This window comes from Catharus ustulatus, chromosome 14 (assembly GCF_009819885.2).
Source record: "Catharus ustulatus isolate bCatUst1 chromosome 14, bCatUst1.pri.v2, whole genome shotgun sequence".
NCBI lineage: Eukaryota > Metazoa > Chordata > Aves > Passeriformes > Turdidae > Catharus > Catharus ustulatus.
In genome coordinates, this window is record NC_046234.1 from 10,775,731 (window position 1) to 10,802,176 (window position 26,446).

Genomic DNA, 26,446 nt, shown 5'->3' on the forward strand with positions numbered 1-26,446 from the left:
TTTTAGTAGTAAATCAAGGAGTTTTAATGGAAAATACTAGATACCAAGATAAAAATGTGACTTTATCTTTCAAGGTTATAGGCAAATTGTTTAAGAATGCTAGAAATTTAATGTTGTCAATTATGTACTGGCATCAGACTGGAGGAGAGGTTCAAGAAGAAGCTTTTAGCATCACAGTGAAGAAAAATTGCAGCTATTTATAGAGAAAATATCCAAATTAGAGATGCAGGATAGGCAAAAGGGTAAAAGTGTGTGCGTGAATATTGAAAAAATAAACCACAGAAAATCTTGTAGAATTGAAAAACTAAACTAGCAAATTTTCATCTTTGTTAGCTAAGATGCCACAAGCACAGCTTTGCAAGTCAGTACCTCTGCATAATTATTGGAGGAAACAGAAATGCTGCTATGGATTTTTAAGGGGTCTGTAAATCTTAACCTTACTCCAGGCCTTGTTTTCAGTAACAAAGAGCCAGACAGCAGCAATCAGAGTCCAGCAATCAATGTGACTGCAGCAGGACCAACTACCAATATTCTGAGCAAGCATTCACATTTTTCATATGAGCATCTCTTAGCAAAGAAATATGATTTTGTAAAGATGCCTTTCCTCTATTAAAGTCAGGAAAGAGAAGCATAGAGCATTTGAGCCTTCACATTCATTTCCCAGTATTTAAGACAGTTACCATCCACCAAGTGCAGAAGGCTGCATGCCAGATGTAGGAGCATGTCCATGAAAAATTATCACTGAGATGTTAAGTTTTTCCAAGGCACAGAAAAGATGTGGTGATAGGTATAATGTTAAAAGACAAACAGAGGGTTGGAGTGAAGTTTCTTCTAGCTTCTACAGGGAGCAAGATCTATACATGTGATGTACTTGCCTATTGTTTTAGTGTCTCAAACCTTCACAACCTGCTTTCCCTAAAGAATGGACTATAAAATTCATTACCACGGTTCTACAGAAGATATAACTAAACACAGAGACTAAGCAGAGACGTGTGAAAGGACATAGCTTTGAATTCAGGTTTCCCTGAACTGCTAAGGGCTGAAAAACCAGTCATTAGAGTAACAGTTCAAGGGGGAGGAAGAATAAAAAGAACAAATACGAAAATAACATTTGTGATAAATAAGTTTCCATTTATTTCCTAGAAATTAAGGAGTCCAAGAGGCAGAAAGCACTACCACAAGCAATTAAAAGCCTGTGCATATGCCCAGGTTCTGTAGGTGAGCGCAATTCTTTCCAAACAAATTGAAGATCCATTCTAAGCAATTAAGAGATAAGTAGGGTGAGATACTATAATGAACTTCAAGGTACCTTGCCTGCAAACTTGATTGATATTTTCTTTTCCAGACTATTCTTGGCATTCAATGTGAGCTACAAAAGCAACTCCGAAACTTTATATCCTTGGACCAGCTTCCTATGACACCCAGGTATAGTGATGGCAAGTGTTCTGAAGGAGTGAAGCAACTGAGATTTGCAGCTGCTCCTTCCGTATTTGGAAAAGGAATCAAATTTGCAATAAAGGACGGTATAGTGACAGCTGACATTATCGGGGTGGCTAACGAGGACAGCCGGCGCATTGCTGCCATCCTCAACAACGCTCATTATCTGGAGAACCTGCATTTCACCATCGACGGCCGGGACACCCATTACTTCATCAAGCTGGGCTCTTTGGAGGAAGATTTGGCCCTGATTGGCAGCACTGGAGGGCGCCGCATCCTGGAGAACGGCGTCAACGTGACGGTGTCGCAGATGACGTCAGTGATCAACGGCAGGACTAGACGCTTTGCCGACATCCAGCTCCAGCACGGCGCGCTCTGCTTCAACGTGCGCTACGGAACCACGGTGGAAGAGGAAAAGAACCATGTCCTGGAGATAGCCAGGCAGCGAGCCGTGGCTCAGGCCTGGACTAAGGAGCAGAGGCGACTGCAGGAGGGGGAAGAAGGAATTCGGGCGTGGACAGATGGAGAGAAACAGCAGCTTTTAAGCACTGGGCGGGTACAAGGCTACGATGGATATTTTGTTTTATCTGTGGAGCAGTATCTCGAACTTTCTGACAGTGCCAATAATATTCACTTCATGAGACAGAGTGAAATAGGCAGAAGGTAACAAAGAAAATCTCTGCCTTTGCGTCACCAAAGACTGCCTGTTTTTAAACGTAAAATGGTTTATTGTATTGGTTTTTTCTAGATCAGAACTCTGTATATATAATATAGAGGAAAAAACATATCCAACTGCCTTTAAATGTGACAGAAGATGGTATTTTAATATCGTTTGTTTAACTCTTTGAGAGATGACAGTGACAATTTTTAGTTCTTGTGTGGCAGTATTCAAAAATTTCAGAAGCAGAGTCCTGCGAGCTGAGCGGCTGACCTGCAGCGCGAGGTGCCTGGGGTGACACCGCACAGCCCTGCGGGGTGCAGGTGAGTGCCACGTGCTCTGCCTTCTCCTAAAGAAACACAAGCTTTTAGTTGCTGTTGATTTAATAATTCACAAGTTATTTAAATGGTTACAGAGCCTGATTCTGCAACCCATATTTACTGGATGCCTTTTATCCCATTGAGATCTCCCATAAGTTCAAGGGATTGCATACAGGAACCAGACTGTGTATGGAAACTTTGCAGCTGCTCACCAGCCCCACACATGCTCCTCACAGTTAAAAGCTAAGGGATTTTCTAACCTGTGAAATCTGACTCGGGTTGGATTCAGTACAAGGATGTCCCATATGGCCTTTGCTTGGCCATGGCCGCCCCTCAGCCACTCCATGCTGAACATCACATTGTGTCCACTCATGCATGTCAGGCCTCTCTCCCAGGGTTTTCCTAGGCTCTGGGATATACTATGGTCTGGCAGCACACAGAGCTGCCAGTCAGCTTGGTGACCAGTCTGTGTTCTGGCCAGGATTCAGCCAGAGATGGGGTGGCTAAAGCAGGCTTAGTGGGCACTGTAGTCTTCAGGAGGCTCTCCACTGGCATGTGTGCTCTAGGCTGGGCTTTAACCCAGTGCTTTGGGGACACCCCAGCTGGGAGCCCTCAGAGAGCAGTATCAGGCCGTGCATCATCAATCCTGTCTGTAGTCACTTGGTCAGGATTTGTCTTCACTCAGATGATTTGGAAGTTGCAGTGTTGTTGGGTTTAGGCATCACGTTCTTTTCATCTCAAAATAATAATCCTGTTGTAGTACTCATTTTTTCAAGTCTGAAGATTGATGGGTTGGGAGTTGATGAACCTAAGTGTGGATAGTAAATATGTTGATAAATGTAGAACATTTTGGTGATGACTCTTCACTTTTCAGCTCAATATCTAGAGCACATAGAACAGCATTATATTGCATGGACAGAAATTTTTATTTCCCAAGGTAACATGCACTACTGGCACAGTTACTTCATAGCAGAGTAGATGATCCTTCCTCCAGCTTGTTATTTTTAAAAGACTTGATTATCAGGAGGTAGGTCAGGCACACAGGGAGGGGGGGTGGGCAAACAATTTTCCAGAGGAATCTAGAAGTCTTGTCATAGAGCCTGTGCATCCATAACAGTGAATTTATTGCACATTTCTTTTAGAACAGACATAGTAAATACATTGAAACAATTTCTGCTCATATTTATGGAAACTAACAAAGTGCATTCTTTATCTTTGTGTCTGTTTTTTTCCCCAGTTTTCTTTTTTCCTTTGTTTTTGGGCAAGTGGAGCAGATTGTACCCAAGTTAGAGATGAGCCTGAATTAGCACCTGCAATCTGAGCCCCTCCTTGTGGTTTGAGCTCAGGTCTCAGCCTCAGCCCATTACCATCTCCTCCCAGATTCCTTTTGCTCCCCTGGGAGCCAGTGCAGCTTTGGGGGTGCAGGATCAGGCTGAGTGGGAGCCTGGCCCCTGAAAGCCTCCTCTGTCCCCAGCCAGGGGGACCTGTGGACCAAAATCTGCACATACACATTGTGATCAGGCTCATCATTAACTAATGTACAGAACAGGGAGCTGGCAACATCCATGTCTGACAGCTCAGATTTCTGTTGTTTTCCATAAAACCACGGAGAATTTGAATACCTCCACACCAGCCTAAAAATGGACCTTCAAATCCTTGAGCCTCTAATACACTTTTAATCAATGGAAGAATAATTTATGAATTGTATATAGAGAGTGCATTCATAAACGTGATGATGTATTTTATCTCTGATCCAAGATGTCAATATTAGAGTCTATTTTACTTATATTTTAAGCAATTATACTTTTTTGCAATTCACTAATGAGGATCATTTTCAAACTGCTTTAAATATCCATTATAAACAAATATTTGGAGCTATTGGAGTTACCTTGAACTGTGCATTTCTAGTATGTAATACATATTTAGTTAGCTTGTGCCTTTAGTTTCTTAAAGTTATATTTGTATTATATGCAGGAAATGCACTTTGTATTACCTACAGCTGTGGTTTTTAATACTGCCTTGATTACTGTTGTTCTCATGTTATGCCAAAAGGTCAAAGAGTTAGATGTGTTACAAGTTTGTCTTTGAAAGTAGATTTGGCATTTTCCCATTTCTTCGGTGCAGTCTAAGGTACATTTTGAACAATATTTCTTATGAGAATACCGTTTCATTAAGACTCACATGGCCCAGTTACAAAAGCAAAAAAAAGCCTTCGTTGTAACAGTTTCTTAAATTTAGGAAACTAAATATAAATGTCATGTGGAGATGACAGTACTCAAGAAACAAGTTATTGTTGAAAGAGGGAGCATGGGAGATTGAAGTCATATCATAGCTACACATGGGCCAGTCAGCAGTGATTTGTGAGAAATACATGAACAAATAGCTTTGGACTATCTTGTCCATGAACAACCTCAGATGGAGGCAGGGAATATTTCAGTCTCCATTTTTTTTCCTGAGTAGTTAGACCAATTTCTCAATGGGTTTTTTGGTGGGTTTAGGTTTTTTTATATAGTTTTTTTTGTTTTGGTTTTGGGTATTTTTTTTTTTAATTTGTATTTTGCACTATAACCAAGAGACCCAGTTGAGAAAAAAGAAAAATAGCATGGAAATTTTTACTGTTATTTAGATCAGATAATTTGATGCTAGATGCTAGCATTCTGCACTGCAAACAAGTTTTTGAAAGAGGGAAAAATAAAATAAAATAATTAAAATAAAGTATAAAATAAATTAAAATAAAAATAAATAAAATCCACTATTGCACACTATCCTGTAGCAAAGTACCTGCCATGAGAAATACATGCTATATTTTTTATGACAGCCAAATATATAGTGTGTACAAGTAACATTTCCTTTGCTTTCATATTTATTTAATAATCTTGAACATTTCAAAGTTATAAATATATATATATAGATATCTATGTAGAAGATAGCCAAATAAATATATATGAACTGGTCAACGTGCAACGGGGTACACGCACCTTGGCTCTTTGGTTTGAGCTCTCTGGCATCCCTCAGCTGGGCACTGGGCAGAGGTGGCCTCGTGCCCTGGCCGTGCTCTGGGGTCCCACCCTGCACCCCCTGCCCACGGAGCCCCCAGCAGTGCCCAGGGCTGGGCCAGGGCAGCAGCTCCTCCAGGGTGAGCGATGGCTGCTGTTGGAAGCCGAGGTGCTGTTCCAAAAGGGAAAGTGGTTTAGGCAGAGGAGCTCTGGTTTAGCTGAGCCGAAGGAGACAGGCACTGCCCAGGGTGCAGCTGGTCTGACGTGGTGACACGCAGGTGACACCCAGCTCAGGCTGCACCAACAGCCCCAAGGGTTTTCCCATCAAACACTGGCTGTTATTTAAACCTCTCCTTGATACAAAACATTACCAGGTCGAAAGCACCCTGACTGCCCGAGGAATCACTTCCAGGCAGAAACTGGGAATGGTGGAGTTGGACTCACTGTGGATTTGTCTGGGCATTTGTCACCTGCCATTATTTGTCTAAGGAAACGTGTTTGACAATTTCCAGTTTTTCCTTAGATCTCGTGGTGGACTTTAACCTTTTAATAAATGTTAGTATATCAGATCGTGTCCTTGACAGTATTTTACTTGTATGAACCATGATAAAACATTAAAATCTTCATACTCTTCTGGCAGAAGTGTCAATAAACAAGAACGAGAAGCATAGCATACGATATATGTCAAAGTAATGTTCCTTTTTAGCTTTCTCATCAACAGTAAAAAATGTTTACAATGTATGCCAAGATCTTCACTTTCTGTCTAACACCAGTTAGAGGTTCTGATCTTACTGAAATTGTGTTATAATGGCCTCAGCCTCGTTGCTAGGAAACAATAGATCCCACTTTTTTATTCCTGCTCTAACTCCTGTGCTGAATAGTGACTGGATACTGTACAGGTTTATGTTATATGGCTGCAGTTAAATGGTCTGATGCATTTTGCTCTGGGTTTCAGACCAGAAGCATGCATTTTCTACAAGAACATCCCAGCAACACACTGTAAATATTGAAAGTTAATATATTATGTGTTGATATTTGAAAAAGAAAGTACTTTGACTATTTCATTTTTAAAAAATAAAGATGCAAACTTATAGCATGTGATGTTGTCTTTGTTTACATCAGTTTACATCAGTATTTGAGATATTCTCATCATGTCAATAAAAGGTGCTTCCATAGAGCCAAATGAGGACTTCAGCCAATATTGATTGACTCAAAAGATGGGGGCAGGATGTTGCTTAGCAAGATTTAATTTTACTTCTGATTCACCAATATTCATGCTTATAACTCTGCAGGTTTCACTGCAGGTGAAATCCCAGGCAGTTTCTGTGTAAAAGTCACTACATTTCATCAAAGCAAATGTGAGAGAGAGAAAAAGAATTCTGTTAAATGCCTTTGTGCTCCTGATAACAGAGTGGGTGAAGTCAATGTTGCTGGCAGTGTGACTAGCAAAGTTAGCAAAGTTTAAGTGTCTGCATATTCTTTAGAGCTGCCTCAAATAGATGATGAAGAATGACTCTATGTTATCAAAAGCATGTGCCCAGGAAAATAAAACATTAAAAGCCCAGCACATGCAGCAGAGAGTAGCACATGAATGGAGGGGCACAAGGAATGCATAAGGCTAAAGGAAAGGTTACATGGTGAAAAACCGTGGAATAGCTGGGCTGCGTAAGAACCAAGCAGGAGGGCTGAGGCTGTGCTGGGAGGATGAGAAGGAAGCGATTCCAAAGGGGTGGGTGCTCCAGTAGAAAAGGGTAAAAAAAACAGCCTGAGGTACTGCATGGATTGAGTGCTGCAGGAGGGCTGTCACAGCCATAGACAGGGACAGGGGAGGGCTCAGTGCAGGCAAAGCCGGGGCTGATGGAGCGTCAGCTGCTGCAGAGGAGCAGCATTGCCTCTGCTGGGGAGAGGGGAGAGCAGGGGAACACGGTGAGCTACAAAGCCATTTGCCAGAGCTGGCACTGTGGCAGTGAGGGGACAGGCGTGGGAGGGCTGGCAGAGCAGGGCAGCAGTGTGGGGCTGAGCCCAGTGGGGCTGCAGTCTGAAGGAGATGGTGGGAAGGAAGCAGCAGGCAATATTGACATCGTGTAGGAAGTCATACCCGCAAAATACAGCTGATGCTCTCTAAAGGGATCTGTAGCTCTTCACACCTAAGTCATTGTAGGAAATCAATATAATTTCCATATTACTGTTTCCATAACCAAGCATCTACTTCTTGTCTCACAGGCACCATCAGTTTCTCTCTGTTTCCACCTTGTTTAAGCCTACAGCAATTCCAGACCCTTGGGTACCCAAAAGAAACAATACAAGCCTCTGTCTTAATAATTTACACCAGAAACTGAAATGACATTCTCAGCTTTAAAAAGAAATGGCATCTTCTGGCCTATTTTGTGTATTTTTCAGAAGAACAATGCACTTCTGAAGTCAACCACAGTCAAACCAATTATCCTCAGCTCACTGCACTGCAAAGCGAGTGAGCGGCTGCTGCTTGTGTGCTGCAGGTTTTCTACACGCAGCCCAGGCCTCAAGTCAATGGGACAGTTCTATAGGAAATAGCCTCTGGGCAAAGTTCTTTTTACTGCATGCATCTCTACTGCTGTGCAATCATCTGCCTGGGATGATTTCCAGGCACACCTGTTCCTGCTCCCAGGAGAGGTCAGGTGAACGAGGGGTTCAGACCCAGCCCTTGGAAAGCAGAAGAGCTCTCTGGAAAGGCTGGGGCTGCTCACACATTGCCAGCACCCAGCAGCTCAGCGGGCTTTGGGGAAGCATGGCTTGCAAAGCTGGAGAGGAAGTGCCAGGGACCAGATGCTGCAGGCTCACAGCAGGCTGGGAAACCTTTAAGGCAGGGAGAAGAAGGGAAAGCTTCACTGAGCACAACTGACAGCAGAACAGCCAGTGCCTTTCAGTGCATTTGCTGAGTTATGTAATAATAATTTAAAAAAAAAAAAAACAGACTTTAAATATTTTATTGAAGAGGAAATCATGCTGGATCTGCCACTGTATTAAGGTAAGACTAATTTCAACCAACAAGCACAGGTACAAAGAAGGCACAGAGCAATACATGTACATGCAGTGAAAAATATGACTGGACAGTTCACCACAGATGAAATTTGGCCTTCAATTAGACAGGAACTGAGTAATGAATTGAAAATGCCTCAATCACAATTTTGCAACATTGCTGCCCACTAGTCACACACTCAGGAGGTAATAAGGCAAACTTTTCAGCCTTATCAAATGTTGCTTGGAGCATCCCCACCTTGCTGAATCATGGACTTGCAGCCCAGGTAGTTCTGTAATTGTTCACATCCAACTTGCCTTTTGTGAAGTGGAAACAAGGCAGGTAGGAGCCTCTTACTGTGCCACCAAGCTACAGGTGGCAGTGACTGGTGAAATTCAGTCAGTTTTGTTCTCCCTGAGTCTGTAGCCTAGCATTTCTGGAAAAAACCTCTTTCTGTCTTAGGAAATATTTTCGGCCTTCCAAGATCTGCAGAAAAGTATAGGCATAAAACATAACCAGATCCACCCAAAGGTGCCTATATTTAAGGGCTCTTTTTCTGTAATTGCATATATTTTTGTGGTCCATTTGCAATCACTGTTAATCTTCTACTTTGGAAGGGAGTACGTGAGACTCACATTCTTTTGGTAGCCAGGACTATTTATTTTTGCTGAAGAACAACAATTGGTGGCACAAACCAGTCATGTGGACCAGATACATCCCTCTTGCACACAAACGAGCCTGGGCCCTAGCTGGGGTCCCTCCCAAAGCCCACAGGAACTCACACAAACCTACCTGGAAAAAACCCATGTAGTGGCAGTCTGGACTGTGGACTGCAGTGCAGCACAGCCCTATCTCCTCAAACACAGACTTATCTCCTCAAACAAGAGGGCCACAGAACCCAGTCTGTTCAAAAGTGTTTCCTACTGTCTACCAGTCCATTAGCACAGTGTCATCACACTTGTTCCACCCCAAGTGCAAAAGGTACATCCTGTGAGTTCTCCAGCAGCCTCATGCTAACCCTGCACAGCTGACATTCAAGACTCCCCACCAGGAGCCCAGCAGCAGCATGGAAACATACAGAGAGGAAGAGAAAAGCTGTCATGCAGAAATAATTTATTTTTTTAACTTGTATGCAAGGATGGTTTGTTTCAAGTACAGGGAACACCTAAAAGCAAAGAACAAGGCTTTCCACTTTATTGGGTGTTCTTGGTTGCTCTGTGCATTGCTTAAGCTCATTACTTAAGATCATTGGTGAAAACTACAGATTTTGTTAGAGGGCAGAGCAACTGGTTTGATGGGAAATCAGTTAATGGGGATCCTCATGGAATATCTTTAAGATATCTTTAACATCTGGAATATCTTTAAGAATTCTATGAATGAAAAACACACAGCCCATCCAAGACAAGAACACTTTAATATAAAAAATTCTCCTAAGGTTATAAAAGGGGACTTGCCCAATTCTGCATAAATGTCAACCAGAACAAAGCAAAGCAGGATCCAAAGTTAAGCAATGCAAAATTAATAACTAATTATTAATTAAGAACTGATCTTGAAGGGAAAAATACTTTTACTTGACAATACAAAGAGGGAAAAAAGACATAAAGAATTTAGCAGTTCATGGTTTTTTATCTTCTCTTGAGAAAAATCAAACCAAAACAAAAAAAATCCCACCCTAAGTTCAAAGTATTCTGAAACTTAAACTTCTATATCTTGAAGAATAAATTCTATGAAATACACATTTCTGCAAATGTTACAAGAAAACTCACAGAGTTGTATTTATTATCATATAAATCATTCTGTTTTAAAGCATGGATTAGAGGTGATGCTGGAAGATGTGGTTATGACACACTTGGGGAGACATCCTCAGGATGGCTGCAGGTGGAAGTCATAGCCTTCATTCCTCCCTAAGAGAAAAAATCACAAATATATGAACAGATGAACACTGTAAGAAAATGGACAGTCCAGAAGGTTCATACCTCCATGAGCAAGGGTGGTGGTGAGGGAAGGCAGTCATTGCTGCCATAGTACTCAGGAATACATATTCAAAATCCATTTTCTTATCACATTGACAGGCTCTGTCTACAATGAGCACCTGAGTGACAGCATTTCAAATCACACAATAGCAAAGTTAGGACACATTTTTGGCAACATCACTCTGCTGGCTAGTTCAGCTCAGGTATTCAAACAAGTCTAAGACCCCTATCCCTGCCACCATGGAGGGCTCTGCTCAGCTGCAGCCAAGATTTCCTCCCCCCACAAGTACCTGGGGAGTAATTGGCTCTCACATGGTTGACAACTGGGTTCTGCAGGGGTGTTACAATGCCTTGGTTGGGTTTCTGGAAGGCTGAAATGAGGTTGTGCACTTTCCGAAAGAGCCGCCGGTGGACCCCCGGTGCTGTCTGCAAAGGCAAAGCAGGACAGGTGAGAAGGGGTGCTAGACTGTGGAAGAAACAGATACCTTAAGAGGGCCTCCCTGGAAAATCATCACTTAGATAATAAAACTGCTTACTTAGAAAGACTAATGCTAGAAATATGTTGAGCCTCTGCTTATCTTTCTAAGCGATAATTGGTTAGAATTGAATCCTTTCTGTAATTGGTTAATTTACACCTAAAACTTTTATGTAGTTGGATACATTTTCATTCTGTATCTTATTGGTCCTCTTCTCAAGCCACTTTAACACTGTAAGAACCCCTGTAGTACCCCATGTATTCAGACACCTGTCCAGAACCCCTTCAGAGGTCAAATAAATTCCGTGGAATTGTCTGTGCAGCTTTCCCAATCTCTTCTGCTGGCTCTGAGGTCCTGCAAGCAAAGATGGTGTCACAAAAAGAGCTGATAGCTAGGCTTTAGACATTGCTTGCATTTAAGGACCTTGTGGCTGAAACCTGCCTGAAGCACCCAGGGGGATTTGTTCCTTAAGGACCATTGTATCCGGGCTTGTTGTGGCAGCTTGAGGCAAAGCGCTGACCCCAGAGTCACACTGGATACCTGTGCTGGCACACAGGCCTTGTGCTCAGAACTGCACCCTGCTCCCAGGGAGGGAGCCAGCCATGGCTGGGAACCCCTGATGTGCCAGTTCAAGGTGAGTCAGTTCCTGCACTGCTCTCCTCTTTCCCCGAGGCATCCCAGCCTTCCTACACTGAGCAGGTTCCAGCTGCATGGGCAGTGGAAGGTTGGAAGAGGGACAATTTCTTAATTGCTACAGGAGAAACCCAGACTAATTACCCACACTAATTAGGCAGAGTTACAAGTGCCCCTTTGCTACTTCTGACCGTGACTTACTGAGGCCAGTGATTTAACCTCCTTAGCAATAGCTTCCCAGCCTGTAAGATTGTTCCATCCTAGAAACACCAGTGAGAAAACCTAGAGTAACCTGGGTTTACCACAGAGAGGAAGTCCTCAAACCACTAAATTCCAGCAAGGACACAGCATCTTTGCAAACCCTCCTTGGAGCATTAAATGATAGCTTATGTGTTCATTGAGTATTCCTGTCTACTTCTTTTACAAAGACAAACGTTACCTATTTATTAAAAGTGGGAATTTTTTCCATCTCTCTACATTAGCAACTTTTCAAACAGTAAGAAATGAAACTATGTGTGCTTTTAATCAAAAATCCAATGTTTTTGTTAAATTCTTCAGGGTGTTCTCATAATAACTCCTCTTCACCAAAGTCAAGGGAGGACAAGCATGGGTCCTGCCAGCATAGTCCCACTCAAGGGACACTGCTCTCACCCAGCAGCTGTGAGCTAAATCCAGCCTTCCAGATGGAGACTTCACACTGGCTGGGATTTCACCAGCACTGCTTTAAATTAAATTCCTTCCTCGTTGTTGAAAGATGGGTGTGACCTGAGTTTGCTTAGAGACTAACACAGCCACAGCAGAAGCAGGGAAGGACCAGCTGCATGGGGAGTCTGTTTTGGCCCTGGAGGCACACTCCATGGGGATAAGCTGGACCTAGGCTGCTGTGTCTAACAGATGAGGCCAACGTGGTCTTAGCAACATTTACTTAGAGGTTTCTGTTCCTTAAGGGAAGGGTTAATATCATGAATCTGTAGCTAGGAGCTTCTCCTGCAGAGGATGTACAGAGGAGCCTGGGCCTTCAGCAAACCTATGGTGTGAAACTCAGGTAAAGTTTGCCCAAAATACAGTCAGGGAAAGCCCAAAAGCCACACGTAGAGCACCGGTGGAGGTCACAATCCAGACATTGTAGCAGCTCTATATAACACCAGAAAAACCTCACTGCAGATACTGAGGTCTCATGGGGCTCAAGGAGGCTGCAGCCTCAATCAGGGAATTGCCCCCACAGGTGGAGGTCCCTGGAATCCTTTCACAGATGTCAGTGCTTACCCTGGCATGATGGGTGCACTGTCACCCTGTTCTGGAAAATGTCTGTCTTGGGCACAGCAAATCCTAGCCCCTACATCAACCTCCTGATGTCTTATAGAAAGAATTGCCAGGTACTATTCCCAAGGGTCACAGGGATAATTATCAACTCCAGTAATGTCAGTCGCTCCCACCCCCGATCTGTTCGTGGTAACCCACAGAACCAGTTATGTCTTCCAGAATCTCTTCTCACAGAGTAATGGTCAAGGAATTATGCCTGTCTAGAAATTATGTAATATTTGAAATAAGTGTTCATTAACATACAAAAAGAAAGCTAATTATGAGGTAAGACACAGAGTACATCCAAAGGGAAAAAAAAAACATAAAATAAATAGAGATTAGCATCCCAATTTCATCAACCTAAATGTTGTCTGTATTACAAGTAATGTTTTTCTGTATCCAAATTACCAGTTTCTTGTCAGATGGAGGAAGATATATTTCGTATCAAGTTTTGGCTATCCTCTATATTTTGCACTAATGATGAATTAATCTGGAATAATGAATTAAAACACTGCACATTGAAAATTATTTCTTTAATATTCTGACATTGATGTTACATAGGATAGAAGGAAACAGACTGTGCTTGTCAAATTCTAAAACCACAATATTTTTTCCATTTAAAATGATGCAAAATGATGCACTATTGCATTATGCAACAGCTTAAATGAATCAGGGAATTAATTTATGAGATCTAGACTGTCAGAAGTGGCACCAAGATATCTTACTGATGGATGTGCTCTACATCAATTACCATCAATGAAAATCAGACTAGGCAGAAACATGAATAATTTGAATATATTTCATTAAATATATAATCTATATCAAACAAGATGTAGAAATTTTCAGAAGGGAAAGGAGAAATACACACCTCAGCACTCCAGGAACCAGTTTGTGTCTGGGACACTCTGTAGGTATAAACATAACCCTGATGCCTGTAAGGAAAAAAAAAAAAAAAAAAAAAAAAAAAGCCACATAACTATTATTCATTTCTCCTGACAGTTTTCACAAAAACTACACTGTTATGTGAGAATCAGCTCATTTGCTAACTTTTCCTTAAAAATAAATTCACCTCTGAAGGCTCTAGGTAGCTAAAAACCCTACTGGCCAGATGTAGTGTTAAACCTTCTGGGTTTTTTTTTTAATGAGAGGGATTGGTCTGACTCAGATCTAGTTTAGCAGTATTCAGTTATTTTATGTTAAATAGTGTTGCTTTCATTCCTTCCTAGAAATTTTTATTAATATTTTTCAGTGATGTCCTTTTACTGACACACACAAAAAACACTTTCCCTGCAAAAAGAGAAGGTGTATTATTGACAGGTAGTATTGCTGTTCTGTGACTCATTTAAATGCAGATGTTAACAGAAGCAATGTTATTACTGTAATTTATTTGGAAAGCCATACTAAGTCAATTACTCTTTGCTTTGCCCATACGTTCCAAACTTTCAAATACTGATAAAAGAGACATGCAAGAGTATAGAATCTTCCTTCTTTTAAAATCAGAGTCTTTGGGGAATAAGGAGCCTAATAACCCCTAACAGACTAATAACACAAGGCACAACTTGTGCCAAAGTCACTCTTGCTTCTCTCATGAACCCAACTCAGTGAATGATTTACATGGTAGATTACTACACTAATATCCAAAAATTTAGCTCAGAATCAGTTAATAGTAGCTCCATGGGTACAACATTAGTTTAGATAGTATCATATAAGAAAGACTGTATTGAGTTCAAGCAGCATTTTGACTGTGCTCTCAGGCACATGGTGTGATTCTTGGGGCGTCCTGCTGAGCCAGGAGTTGGATTCAATTATCCCAATGGGTCCCTTCTAACTCATATTCTATGATTCTATGCTTCTATTTCACACTACATCGATTTGCATGAATGCACAGCAGGATTTTAGGGACCATTCCCTATTTGACCATCAGTTCTTATTCTTAAGAAAGCAGAAACATATTGTATTTCTTCCCAGTTATAGCAGTTACTAAAAAATACAAGAAATCATCAATGACACAGACATCATATGACTGCAATTACTTATGATCTGTGTCATGGCTCCTGGAAAAATTCTCATTTAAATGTCATTACAGCAACCTTTGCAAAGTGTTGTCTGGTATAATTTGCCCAAGCAGGAAGTTGTTAAGAGCTGGCACTCTGCTACAACCCCACGAAGTGGGAGCAAAATGCCTGTGGTGATTTGTGAGCTCTGCCCCCACAACTTGACTCCCACTGTGATTAGACACAGAGGTGAAGGACACAAATCCATTGCCTCCCATTTGTGCTGTTGCAGGGACAAGCTCCCTGTGCACAGCTGAGACACTGCCCTCCTCTCCTCCAGTATGGGAATGTGCCTGATACTGCCCCACAATCCCACCAGCAACTTCATCCACCTCTTCATGTCCACCAAGAGAGCCTTTCCCCAGACCTTCTGTATGCCACCACACAGACATGGAGAGTAGCTGGCCATGCTCATTTCATGGAAACACAAGGAGGAAAACAGACATCAGGAACAAATCTGCTAAAGCCAACGGAATTGGTTTGGTCTAAATAAGAATATCATTGAGTCTTTCTGTTTCTGCATTGCTAAAAAAAAAAGCCAATAAACAATTTGAGGTCAAGTCTCCTCCCAGTTGTGCCAGAACTATGTTGAAATTGGGGGAAATTGCCCCAAATTCATGCAGCCTTATAGCCTACAGCATAAAAATGGTTGAATATACATCTATGTTTCCTAGGTAGCCCTTTCAGAACTTGACTTGTAATTAACAGTTCTAGTTTCTTACTAGAAAGAAATACTGTATTGTTGGCTTCTTTGACTTCCTCGATGCACTGCAGACATTCCTTCCCCTGAGCTGTCCCAAGGTGAGAGATTTCACAGGCTGACCACAGCTGAGTTGAGGTTTTACTTCTGTGTGTTGTGGAACTGTAATGCAGAGATGCTGCTCTGATCCAAATTTGGATCTGAACTCCCTCAAATTGCTTTCCTGTCCCTGCCATGGCACCATGGTTGGTGGTGTTTGAGCCACAGCTCAAGCCCAGTTGGTTTAAAGCACATTCCCCTAAGCCACTAGATTATATATGTTCTTGTTCAGGGAATCCAGTGTCTCCCTTTAGGGCCCTCAGATGGTTGTACCATCATCTTCTTTCTTAAAGACTGAGAGCTGTGCCTGTGATGAACTTTTCATGATAACATGATGTTCACATTAATCTTTTTTCAGAAATTGCAAGGTCCTTTGCTGTACCTAAGTATGTAGAGCACCAGCCAACACATGGTTATTGAAATGAGGATTTTACAGGCCATAATGTGCTGGGAAATACCAGAGAAGTCTTGGTATTGTGTTCAATCTCTTTGAAGTGGATATTTAACCTTCTCCACAGCAATTTTTTTTCAAGTCTCAAATCCACCAGTATCAGTATTTATACATGTAAAACTCATTCTCTTGCCTTCTGTTTTCAATACTACACTGTGCATAAGGGTATGAGCAACCTGGTCTAGGGGGTGGCATCCCTGCCCATGTCAGGGCAAGTTGGAACTAGATGATTAGATGAACTGGATGAGCTATAGGACGTTTAAAGTCCCTTCCAACCCAAGCCATTTTATGATTCTATGATTCTACTATCCTTGCTTGGTTCTTGGTTTTCCTGAAAGAAATGTTTTTCCAACTGCTTCACTCCCTTTAAAATCTGATTTTTCCATAAATAGTGTGGTTGTCTGGAAAGCCAATGCTTGTTATTTCTTTCATTGTTTTTTCTACATAAGAGATGGCACGAATTGAAGATATTGAGGGGCTGCAGTGCTGTTGTGACTCCAACCTGTCTGTTGGCTCTCGGCACCCTGCCAGAAAGGTTTGCTAAGCAGAACGAATTGAAAAGTAGAGATCAGATAAAATAATATCCAGTATTGAAGTATGGTGAGATATAAGACAGGCATCTATCCTGTATTTTTTTTTAAATCACATTGTAAAATATTTCAGTGGAGCACAGGGAAAGCACAAAGGATAGTTCAGATTAAAAGCCCATGATGTTCTGAAAAAGCAACAAGAATGTGAGGAAAAACACAACATTATCATCTGTTATTGGCTCTGAAGCCACCAGGAAACTGAGACACTCTGTAAATGGGAGATGACTGGGACATCCAGATCTGCGTCTTCCAAGGCAATGAACAAAGGAAGGAAGATGCATTTTGTTAAGAGGAGGAACAGCTAGGTCTTCTACTTTCCATTGGGACCTTGGTCTTCACAAAATGAATTACAGCTCTTCTGGTAAGTACTCTCCCAATGAATGTGATCTTATCAAAACTTTCTGACGTACAGCAGGAACTTACTTCATCACCACTTCAAAGAGTTTTTTACCTTCCATTTTCAAGTGATATGATTTTGGGCCAAGCTTACTGCTACCTGGCCAAAAGCCTCCCATGAGAAAGGTTTTTATGATTTAATCTACCTAACATGAACTGAGATCAGTGTGGGCTGAAGGAAGGTCATGGCATTTTTCTTAAGAGAAAAATTAAATACACCAATTAAAATTGAGATTGTAGGGACATTACCGTCCAAAGAGTAAAGCATGCAACACCGGGTAAAATCAGGTGGAAAAGTTCATTTACTGAAGCTTAAGCCTCAGGAAATGAGAAATTCCCCAGCTGAGAGGACAGCTCAATTTTCTACATTTTTACTCTCTTCAAGGCAGAAAAAAAGCTCCCAGAGAGACACAACATACCTATTTGTGGTGTGATCTCAGAGAGCACTCTCAGTGACACTGGTCTACCAGCACATCTTGGAGGAGGATCAGTTCATTGCACCCAGGTAAAGATTCACTGAAGGGCTCCCCCATCCCTTTGCTTGTCCCAAGGACAGACACAGCCTCGCTCACAACAGCAAAACTCTGTCCTGCCAGTGAAGCTCAAGGGACAGAAGCAATCGTGAATTAACACCTGGATGAATGAGGCTCTATAAATTTTTGTTCATAGGCAAAATATGCCGAAATTATGGTAAGGGAAAGCAGAAAAGAGCCATTGCTGTAAGGACAATACAAGATAAAATTTATAAAAGAGTGCTTTGGTCATCACTAATGATATTTTTATGACATCTCAGTTCTTTTTTTCTCCATAGGGAAAGATATGTTATACCAGCTGGGAACTGCACTAACATGGTCTCTGTTTCAATACTTTCCCTTGGAAAACTTTGTCAAAGGAAAACCTAGAAAAAGTTGCTATTACAGGAACCAGTCCACTTTATATTATAGGCTTTTTTTTTTCTTTATAGCCAGATAATTTAATTCCTCTCAAAGAGTTACCAAGGCATTGTTCACAGATGACATACTGAAACACTATATTCTACCTGTCCTCTCCATTCCTGCTTTTTAGCTGTGATCAGACCTGTTATAGCTGCATTTACTTTAACAGGTGAATGATTGCAATCTTCTGCACCATTGAAATAGCCCAAAGGCATTAGACTAAAATTAATGATGACATTTCAGCTGCACGGTATACTTTAAAATAATTTCCAAATACTTTGCATCTCAGTTGGGAAATTTTATTAAACTAATTTTTATTCATTTCTGAGCCCAAAATTGAACAAATTTAAAGGGAGAAAGACAGACAAGGGAAAGCCATGTCAGCAATAAATTACATCAGTTTCTTCCTCTATACATATCTTTCTCTTCAGATGTCATTGCATTATGTCATTCAGCTTTTCTTACCTGGTACATTTACAACCTGACCTTACCTCGGAATTTCACTTTACAACGTAGTTTAAGAACCAGACCACGGTGTAGCCTACAAACAGTAGTTCTGAGCATTATACCGCCCAGAGTCAGTTTCTTATAATTTAGTCACATTTCAGAATTTTAGACTGAAATTTCATTTCTTAGATGCCTGCCTCACCCTTATTTAGGGATGTAGAATGCAGAAGGGAACACGTTAGGCAAAAATAGTGCTTTTCCCATGTTAAAAAAGTTATCTTCTAATTGTCAGAGGAGGACATGCCCAGTTTTCAGAGTAAGACAAAATTTGTTTGAAAGAAAGTGTATTTCTTGCACTCTCTGAAAGCAGTAGTGGCCCTCTAGGCTGCAGGAGAGGCACTGTTTAAAGGTTGTTAGCAGTTGTGGCATCACCATGTCTGGGTTCTCTGTACCATGGGCACTCAGCCAAGCAGTACCCATGATCTCAAATGTATGTGTGTTGCCTGGCCTAGATTAGTAAGATAAAAAACAGAAGGTAATTTAGTAACTGGGCATCTTGGACAGAAAGTTTGGGATTAGGTGGGATGGATGTGGAAGGAAAGAAAAGGGGACCAATATCTATTCAAGCTGGGCAAGAAAACAGCAGTGAACATTGAACCTCTGACAGAAGGACTAAATGAGTAAGGAAGGGGATCTACAGAGGTAAAGTATGAGGAGGCTTGGTCTGGGAGCAGCACAAAATGCTGAAACAACCAGGAACAGAAGATGGATGTTTTGGATACCAAAGTTGTTTGAAACAAGGAAACAGATCTAAGCAATGCTAGCAAAGTCAGCAAGTTGCACAGAATAACATTGGGTAACCTCAGAATCCTTCCCAAGGCCCTTGCACTGGAAACCCAAAACCAGAGAGAGGGTACTGCAGATCTGGGCCTCCTTTCTCTTCTGTGAAACAGAGTTAAACACTTCATCTCCCAAGCAGAGATAAAGCTTAGAAACTACTTACTGCTATGGAGATGAGTACCACAGTGCTCTGAGACAAGCCCTGCCAGGGAGATCGAGGGCACTCCATGCTTTTGCAGTGGGGGCCAATGGCATGGAGCAGATGAGCACGAGAGGTCAGGATGGAGCCTCTTCTGCCCTATCAGAGGTTTGGTGTAGGTGCAGATCAAACCTGAATGCCCAGAGGGACCAACTTCAGGCAGTTTCCTGGTAGGCAACCCTGGACTGGGAATGTGAGTGATGGCATGGGCACAACAGGAGCTGTAGATGTGGGAGATGGTTACCACAAAGCCAAAACTTGTGAATTTAGGGGAATACACAGCAGTGCCTTGGAGCCTTCAAGCTTCTCCTCGCTCTCTCCTGGAATCTGTATTTTCTGTTTGACAAATAGCCTGGTTCCCTCCTTATTTAGGTCTCAGCTAAGTACAGTAACTCAGAAATTACCACCCATCAGCTAACTCAAGCTGAAGAAATAGCATTCACATTGAGATCATTGTATCACAAAACTTTGTCTGCAAGAGTGAGTAAAATAGGTTAAACTGGTGTTTTCAACATCTGAAAAGCCCAACAGAGTGGCTGTAGCTTAACTCACAGCAGCATTTGGGTTGACACTTCTGTCACTGATGCCTTTATCAACACATTGTGGGAAAAATTTACCCTCAATATTGCATCAGTAACACATACTAACTTGTTATAACACTGTAGAATGATAAAATGCATTATCTTGATTTTCTCTTCTGAAATTAACAAAAGCTTAAAAGGGAAAGATAAATCTTGTGAAATGGCTCTGAATTTATGCAGAGATTTCTGTGGAAAATTGTCGGAATCTTCACCACTTCAACACTCCTAACCCTCTGAAGAAATGCTGCTGATTTACCTAAAGAGGAAGTGTGTAGCCTTTCTTAGCAGGTTTGTCAGCCTGGTACAAGGAAATTCCAGACAAAAGCAATACCTCAAAGAGGAATTTCTTCAAATTCTGAAATAAAGTTAGAATTTATTCAAATCTGAGATGCTAAGTAGAAGGACATTACCTTATGGCAGGCCAATAACTTAGCCTCCCACAAAGCTTCATCAGTTCCGTGATTCAAGCTGTCTACCTTTGCAAGAAAAGTCATTGGAATATGTGAAGGTCAATAGCCAAGTTATGCTCAGCAAAGAAAACATTCACTCCTGTTAGCAGGTACCTGAAATACTCACCTCAGTAAAATTTACCATTGTGCTATACAAGACTTCTTTCAAAGCTGAAAACAGTGTGTGATATTTGCAACAGCAATGTTGAATTGAGGGGCTTCTTCTTTTGAAATTTAAAATTACATTTTAAATGATGTTGATGATTATGTGCAGTGTTACAAAAAAATGCAATTATTCTATCATTTCTATCAAAAATAATACATGGGAAACAAAGGAAACGCTAAGGTGAAGCTGGCTTGTGATCCTGTGTTACACCTTTGTGCTGTACAGCTGATGGATCTGCCGCATCAGAAAGTTTCAACACGTTGCCTTGAACTTGTGCACCGTGGTTACAGTGACAGAAAAAATAGCACACGTAAAATATGATAGGACTGCAGCCTATTCCTGTTGCCATTACTGTTGCTTCAAGAGCTCTAAACAGCTTTCAATTCCACCTTTTGATTATTCTCCACAAATTTAATGCAGCACAGTACATGAACGGCTGATTTCAAACAAATCATCTGAACATACAGTTTGACAAGCACATCATGTTTGTCTTACTTAAAGCTCTGAAACAACTACTAACATTCTCAGTATTTTCAAGTATATGAATTTTAAAACCCCAACTACAAATGCTTTATATTTGCCAATTCAGGCATGAGCTGCTTGTTTCTGCATGTGTGCTCATACATCTGTAAAGGAATGTGGGGCTTTGGGCATTTTCAGGCATTTTATTTACACATTTTTCAGGCAAGGTTTAAGAGGCTGCTCCTCAAAGTAGTCACCATTAGTGTGCCCCGTGTCCCCCATTGACTTCATTAGGAGCTGTGAGCACAGAGGATTTCTGCAAGTGCTAAAAATGTCAAACAGTTTTTGCATTGAGCAAAGAGGAAGCCAGACCAGTAAAGAAAGCTCCCTGGAACAATCAGGTTTGATATTAAAACCCTGGTGTAGTGTGTGTAGTGTCTAACTTGTTTATGGGTAAAACGTGTATGTTTTATAAAGCACATGTTTTCAGGAACAGCAAAAATTTGTTTTTCAGTGCAACTCCAAAAATTTGTAGGAAACAATTGTGTATCTCTGTTAACATATTCACAACATCCTTAAATTATATATCATCAATTCAATAACGATATTCATACAGTGAAGACCTGGGAGCATCTGGTATTAAAATCTTTGCCAAAATCAAAAAGCAGCACGTCTGTTTGCAAGAGCCCCAGAGCACATAACTGCAAATCAAAACCTTCCTACTCTCCCATGCATACTTTTAATTGTGGTCTTAAAATTTTTCTGAAAGTGGGTCCTTTGTGTTTTGCCACAGCCCAAGAAAATATTCATTGTCTCTTTGAAGGCTTTCAGGCACACCATGTGCACATCCCAGCTTCAGAAAGTGGAAAGTAGCATTCAAGGGAGATAAATCAGTAGCTCAGGAGAAACAAAGAGAGAAAGCAGAGTTTTCTAGATGAATGCTCCAATAGGGTCCTGCCTGCTGCAGTTACCCACCTCTATAGGTCAGGTTTTATGCTACTACCTGTCTCTTTTATGCTTGCCCTGTAAAATCAGCATCAGTCACAAGGGATTCATGAAGTCTTTGACTCTTCTCCTTTTTAAAGGTCAGGGCTCTGCTTTTTAATTGGAAAAGCAAAAGGTGAATGAGCCTGCCCATGAACACTGCAGTCTTTATTGTGTCTTTATTTGTGCCTTAAGAGGCTCAAAGCCTGCCAAAATATGTCAGGGCTTTTTGGACGTGCTCAAAGCGGGGAATGTGGAGGTGATTGTGGCATTACAAATTTATGCAGTTTCTCGGGAAAAGGAGACATTGTTTGAGCATAAGCAATGCAGTGAAATCACGAGGCTTGACAATTACAGTACCTGTAACTGGTAGTGAAGAGCAGCCACTAATGTGAATTCAAGCAGATGATACCACTGTCATCCAAATATATGCCTAATTGCTCTTTTGATAAATATTTCTTTTCTCTTCATCAGAACTGTGCCTTATAACTCCCCTGTGATGGAAAAAGGAGCCCTAAGAAGGGTTAGAACTGGGAAGTTGCAGGGCTTTATGTTTATTTTGGTTTGTTTTACTTCCACAGGGAAGTAGAGGGAGAGGGGAAAGAAGACAGACTGAACATGTCTTGATTTTTGAAAACTGGAATATTTCCCTCTCTTCGTTTTCTAAGGGCAATAGAAATACTACCGGCAGTAGAAAACAGACACACTCCCAGTAGAAATTTTCATTGGAAACATGCAAAATATTTTGTTTAGCTCTGGTACTTATTGCAGTATATCTAATGGCTGACCAGCTTAATTTCCCATGTTTCAGAGATCCCTTCATTACTTCTAGTAAATTCATCTTTTGTCTGATCTTCATATGTCTATATATTCCTATAATAATCTTCAGCATGGATTCTGAACCAAAATGTAAATTGCTGAATAACATTGTTATTCCTAATAATTTCCATTATTTATTTAGAATGAAGTTTCAACAGCAACAGCACATTTGCCTCAGTTTTTTACCAGAGCTCCCCTGCACATGCATGTTTGTCACCTGTTTCCATCTCAGCCCATGATGCTCAGGCTGGAGTATATCATGGCTTCATTTGCCAAACTGCCTTCTTTTGCCAAAGCCAGGCTTAGCATTCTCCACTGAACACATATATCCATCCCTCATGCCTTCCTTCCCTGCTCCACCAGTCTCTCCACTAAGGTGCTCAGATTTAGCAAACTTTGCCTGCCAAAGTATTTATCTAATTTATAGCCTACATTTCCTCAAACTGACATTGCTGTCTCAGTGTGAGATCCTTTCCTGGTATGAAAACTGTCTCCACAGTTATGGTGTGATATGGTGCTTACCATATCTGCTACTTCTTATCTAATTATTTGAATGGAATAATGAGAAGTATTGGAACCAAGCTTAATTCTACCGTTCTACAGTCATTTTTCTTTCTGTATCACCATAACATTTTAAATTTATCTGGATTAAACCAAGATGCTATTGCAAATTTCCTTTATAGAATAATTATTAAGGATCTAAGATCTGTAAGAAGCCTACATAACATTCACCATTAATTTTTTTAATTTTTTTTTTTTTTTACCCTCTTCTTATCATGCATGTGTTTGAATGCAACATACCATGAACACATGAATGGCTCATAATTTCTGGAAGCAATTTGGTCTGTTTCTTATTGAAGTATCATTTCCTCCAAAGATTGTGGAGCTTCACAGTTAGAAATGTTTCAATTTCTTCCTATTTTCATTTTCCATATTTTATTTCATTCAAGGAACTTCTTTCGAAGGGCATAAATTACTACTAATATACAAAAAATCCAAACTGATTGTGTATAACTGAAAGACCTTGTTACATACCTACACCCTGATTTAGACCGAGGGTGGACTAATTCTAGTATTCTCTGTTTTATTCAGCGCTGTAACACTTTTCCTGACCCTTTTTCTAAAGCCTTAGTGTTTCACCTGCACTGAATGACTTCTGAGTGTAAGGGTGATGTATCCCCATTTCCTCTGATAGTTATTTAAAAGAGATTCTGCTTTTATTGCCTATTCCCATCACAGGAATCATAGCACTCCTTACCTCTTGCTATGTCTATTCCATTTTCATTTAACTCAAGATGCTTCCTATTTCACATTTTTCAGCTCACTGTTAAAGTATTTGTTAGCAGGAGCCCCTAACTTGGTTCACCTGATTTCATAAGAGAAGAAAAAATACATCCTCTGCCACAAAGATTTTCCCAGAGAAGAGGAATGTGCATTTTTGGATTTTCTATAACCTTCTTGCATGTCTCCATTTCTAGTCTGTAACAGGAAGATAATGATGTTCACCCAGGGCTTAATTACATATTGTCAGAAATATTCAAAGGATTTGGGAAAACCCGACTTACGACCTTTCTTCTTATTCTTCTTGTGGTTTTTTGCTAGGTACCTGAGTTCCCTCTGTTAGCTAATTTCATGGTGGACCTAAAAGGGTTTTCTCTAGTGTTCATCCTTACTGGAGTAAGGCATAAGTGTCATCTGTTCTTCTGATGCAACAGTACAGTGTCACCAGGACTTCCAAGAATTGTGCCAACAGTAGCGTGATTAACGTTCCTCGTTAAAATGAGGTCCTATGAATACAGAGTCCCCCAGTTCTCCCAGGAGAGTCTTTACCCTCTCTCTGACAGACCATCCCATCAGATCTCTCCCGTTTTACCCTATTTGATGAAACATTATCACCTAATTTGTTACCATCAGTGTTTCATGTGCATTACAGGTAATCTGCTTCAAGCCTCGTGGCTTGTGGGACAAGGCACAAGCTTGTGGGACTGAAAACGTCCTGAACAAAGGCACATTCTGGATGGTAGCACTCAGTGTAACCTTTCCCCATGACAGAGTCACTGGGGATGCTGCTGAGCACACCCATGAGCACACAGAGAAGAAGAACACAAGAAGGAGAAAGCAAGAGGCACAAAGAGGCAGTACGCACCATCCTGAACCAAGTCACCTGGCATTTCTGCATGGCACCTTGCTTATCCTTCCCATGTTCCTGCCTGATTTCTCTTTATGGTTTTCTGCCTGTAGGAAGCATGGGCTCTGCAAGGCAAACCTTCTCCTCTTTGCTTTGCAAGGGACCCCACACCACTTACTGCACCCTTCTGTCTTAAGGTGAAGAAAGCAAGTCTCACTCAGGGAAGGAGATGGTAACACCAGAACATATTTTGCTGTGGGGACAGCCCATACTGTGCAGGGGAAGGTTGGGAATGAGCTGCCCCAGAACCCTCAGTCCCAGGCCCTGTCCCGCACTCACAGCACGCAGAGGCAGTAGACTCCCGGGATGCTCTCGCTGTCCCGCAGCAGGTAGCTGCCGTCCGTGCCCGCCGCCAGCAGCAGCTTCTCCCCGGCCTCGCGGCTGATGGCCCCGTGGTACACGGGCACCGTGTCCATGCCAGGCCTCTCCAGCTGCAGCTGCTCTCCCGTGCTTGGTGCTTCCTCCGACTGTGCCTGAGCCGTGCGTCCCTCAGCCTCCCCGCCTTGGTGGAGATGTAAACAGGATGTGTTCACACCTCTGAAGCCTCTGCACAGGCTGAGACTGCACTGAGGGAAGAGTGAGGAAGGAACACAGCATTTTTGTGGGTTTTTTTTTCCTTTGCCCCCTTCTGTTTTCCTTTTACGTCGGCTATAACATCCTCACACCATCACAGCTCTGCTGCAGAGGTGTCACTTCACATCCACCCTCAGCCATGTGGCTCCTGCTCATGGGATGGGGCTGATGAGGCACACGATGGCCGCGGGGCAATGACCGCCCTGGCTGGGACAGGGAGCCCAGGACTGGGCACTGCTGCCAGTGGCTGTGCCAGGCATTTCTGTCTTCTGGTGTTAACCCAAGGGGATTATTATCCCAAGCAGGGATTATTTTTTAACCTCTTGTTTCTAAAATACCCAGGGATGAGACTAAAGGAAGTCAGCTGATCTCAGTGTCACTGTTCCACCAGACCACTCACCTCAGGCTGCAGATGCAAGCACAGCCTCAGCTCCACAGCAGCTGCTCCAGTGCCCACAGACACCAGCCCCAGCTGATTCACCTCATGAGGGGTTGTTTTCAAAGCCTTTGGTGCTGTTTAATCACTGTTAATGTCAGGGTGGTCATTACTCCCACTTGGAGGCAGGCAGCAGCCGTGGCACATGTAAGGGGACCCCTCACACCTTCCTGGATGCCATTGGTGCCAGTGCTGCCTTCATGTGGGGCATGAGCTGGCATCCAAAATCCAGAGCCATGTCTGAAAGAGCCATTTCTCTTCACCTGCTGTGGCTGAAGACATTT

At 41.8% G+C, this 26,446-nt stretch overlaps 2 protein-coding genes across 8 annotated transcripts in view; one reads left to right on the forward strand and one right to left on the reverse strand.

Annotated features, from left to right (window-relative positions):
- The window catches only part of TENM1 (teneurin transmembrane protein 1), an 817,608-nt gene extending 811,106 nt beyond the window's left edge, over positions 1 to 6,502 (forward strand). For 5 of the 6 annotated variants that reach the window (XM_033072762.2, XM_033072761.2, XM_033072765.2 and 2 more), the window contains one exon: positions 1,346 to 6,502. In XM_033072762.2, coding sequence (XP_032928653.1) covers positions 1,346 to 2,104 — 759 coding nt within the window. In that variant the 3' untranslated portion in view covers positions 2,105 to 6,502. The remainder of the gene's footprint in view (positions 1 to 1,345) is intronic. The other variant, XR_004419458.2, reaches the window with a different exon arrangement.
- A 3,747-nt stretch (positions 6,503 to 10,249) lies between these two features.
- SH2D1A (SH2 domain containing 1A) lies at positions 10,250 to 25,609 on the reverse strand. Of its 2 annotated transcripts, XM_033072622.1 has the most exons (4): positions 25,433 to 25,609; positions 13,662 to 13,725; positions 10,673 to 10,808; positions 10,250 to 10,313 (listed from the first exon to the last, which is right to left on the reverse strand). In XM_033072622.1, the coding sequence occupies exons 1-4, from the start codon at positions 25,567 to 25,569 to the stop codon at positions 10,273 to 10,275; spliced, it is 378 nt and encodes a 125-aa protein (XP_032928513.1). In that variant the 5' UTR covers positions 25,570 to 25,609; the 3' UTR covers positions 10,250 to 10,272. The 2 variants fall into 2 exon arrangements, with proteins under 2 accessions (XP_032928513.1, XP_032928512.1); XM_033072621.1 differs by lacking the exon at positions 10,250 to 10,313 and having other exon boundaries at positions 10,590 to 10,808.
- Between the last annotated feature and the right edge of the window lie 837 nt (positions 25,610 to 26,446).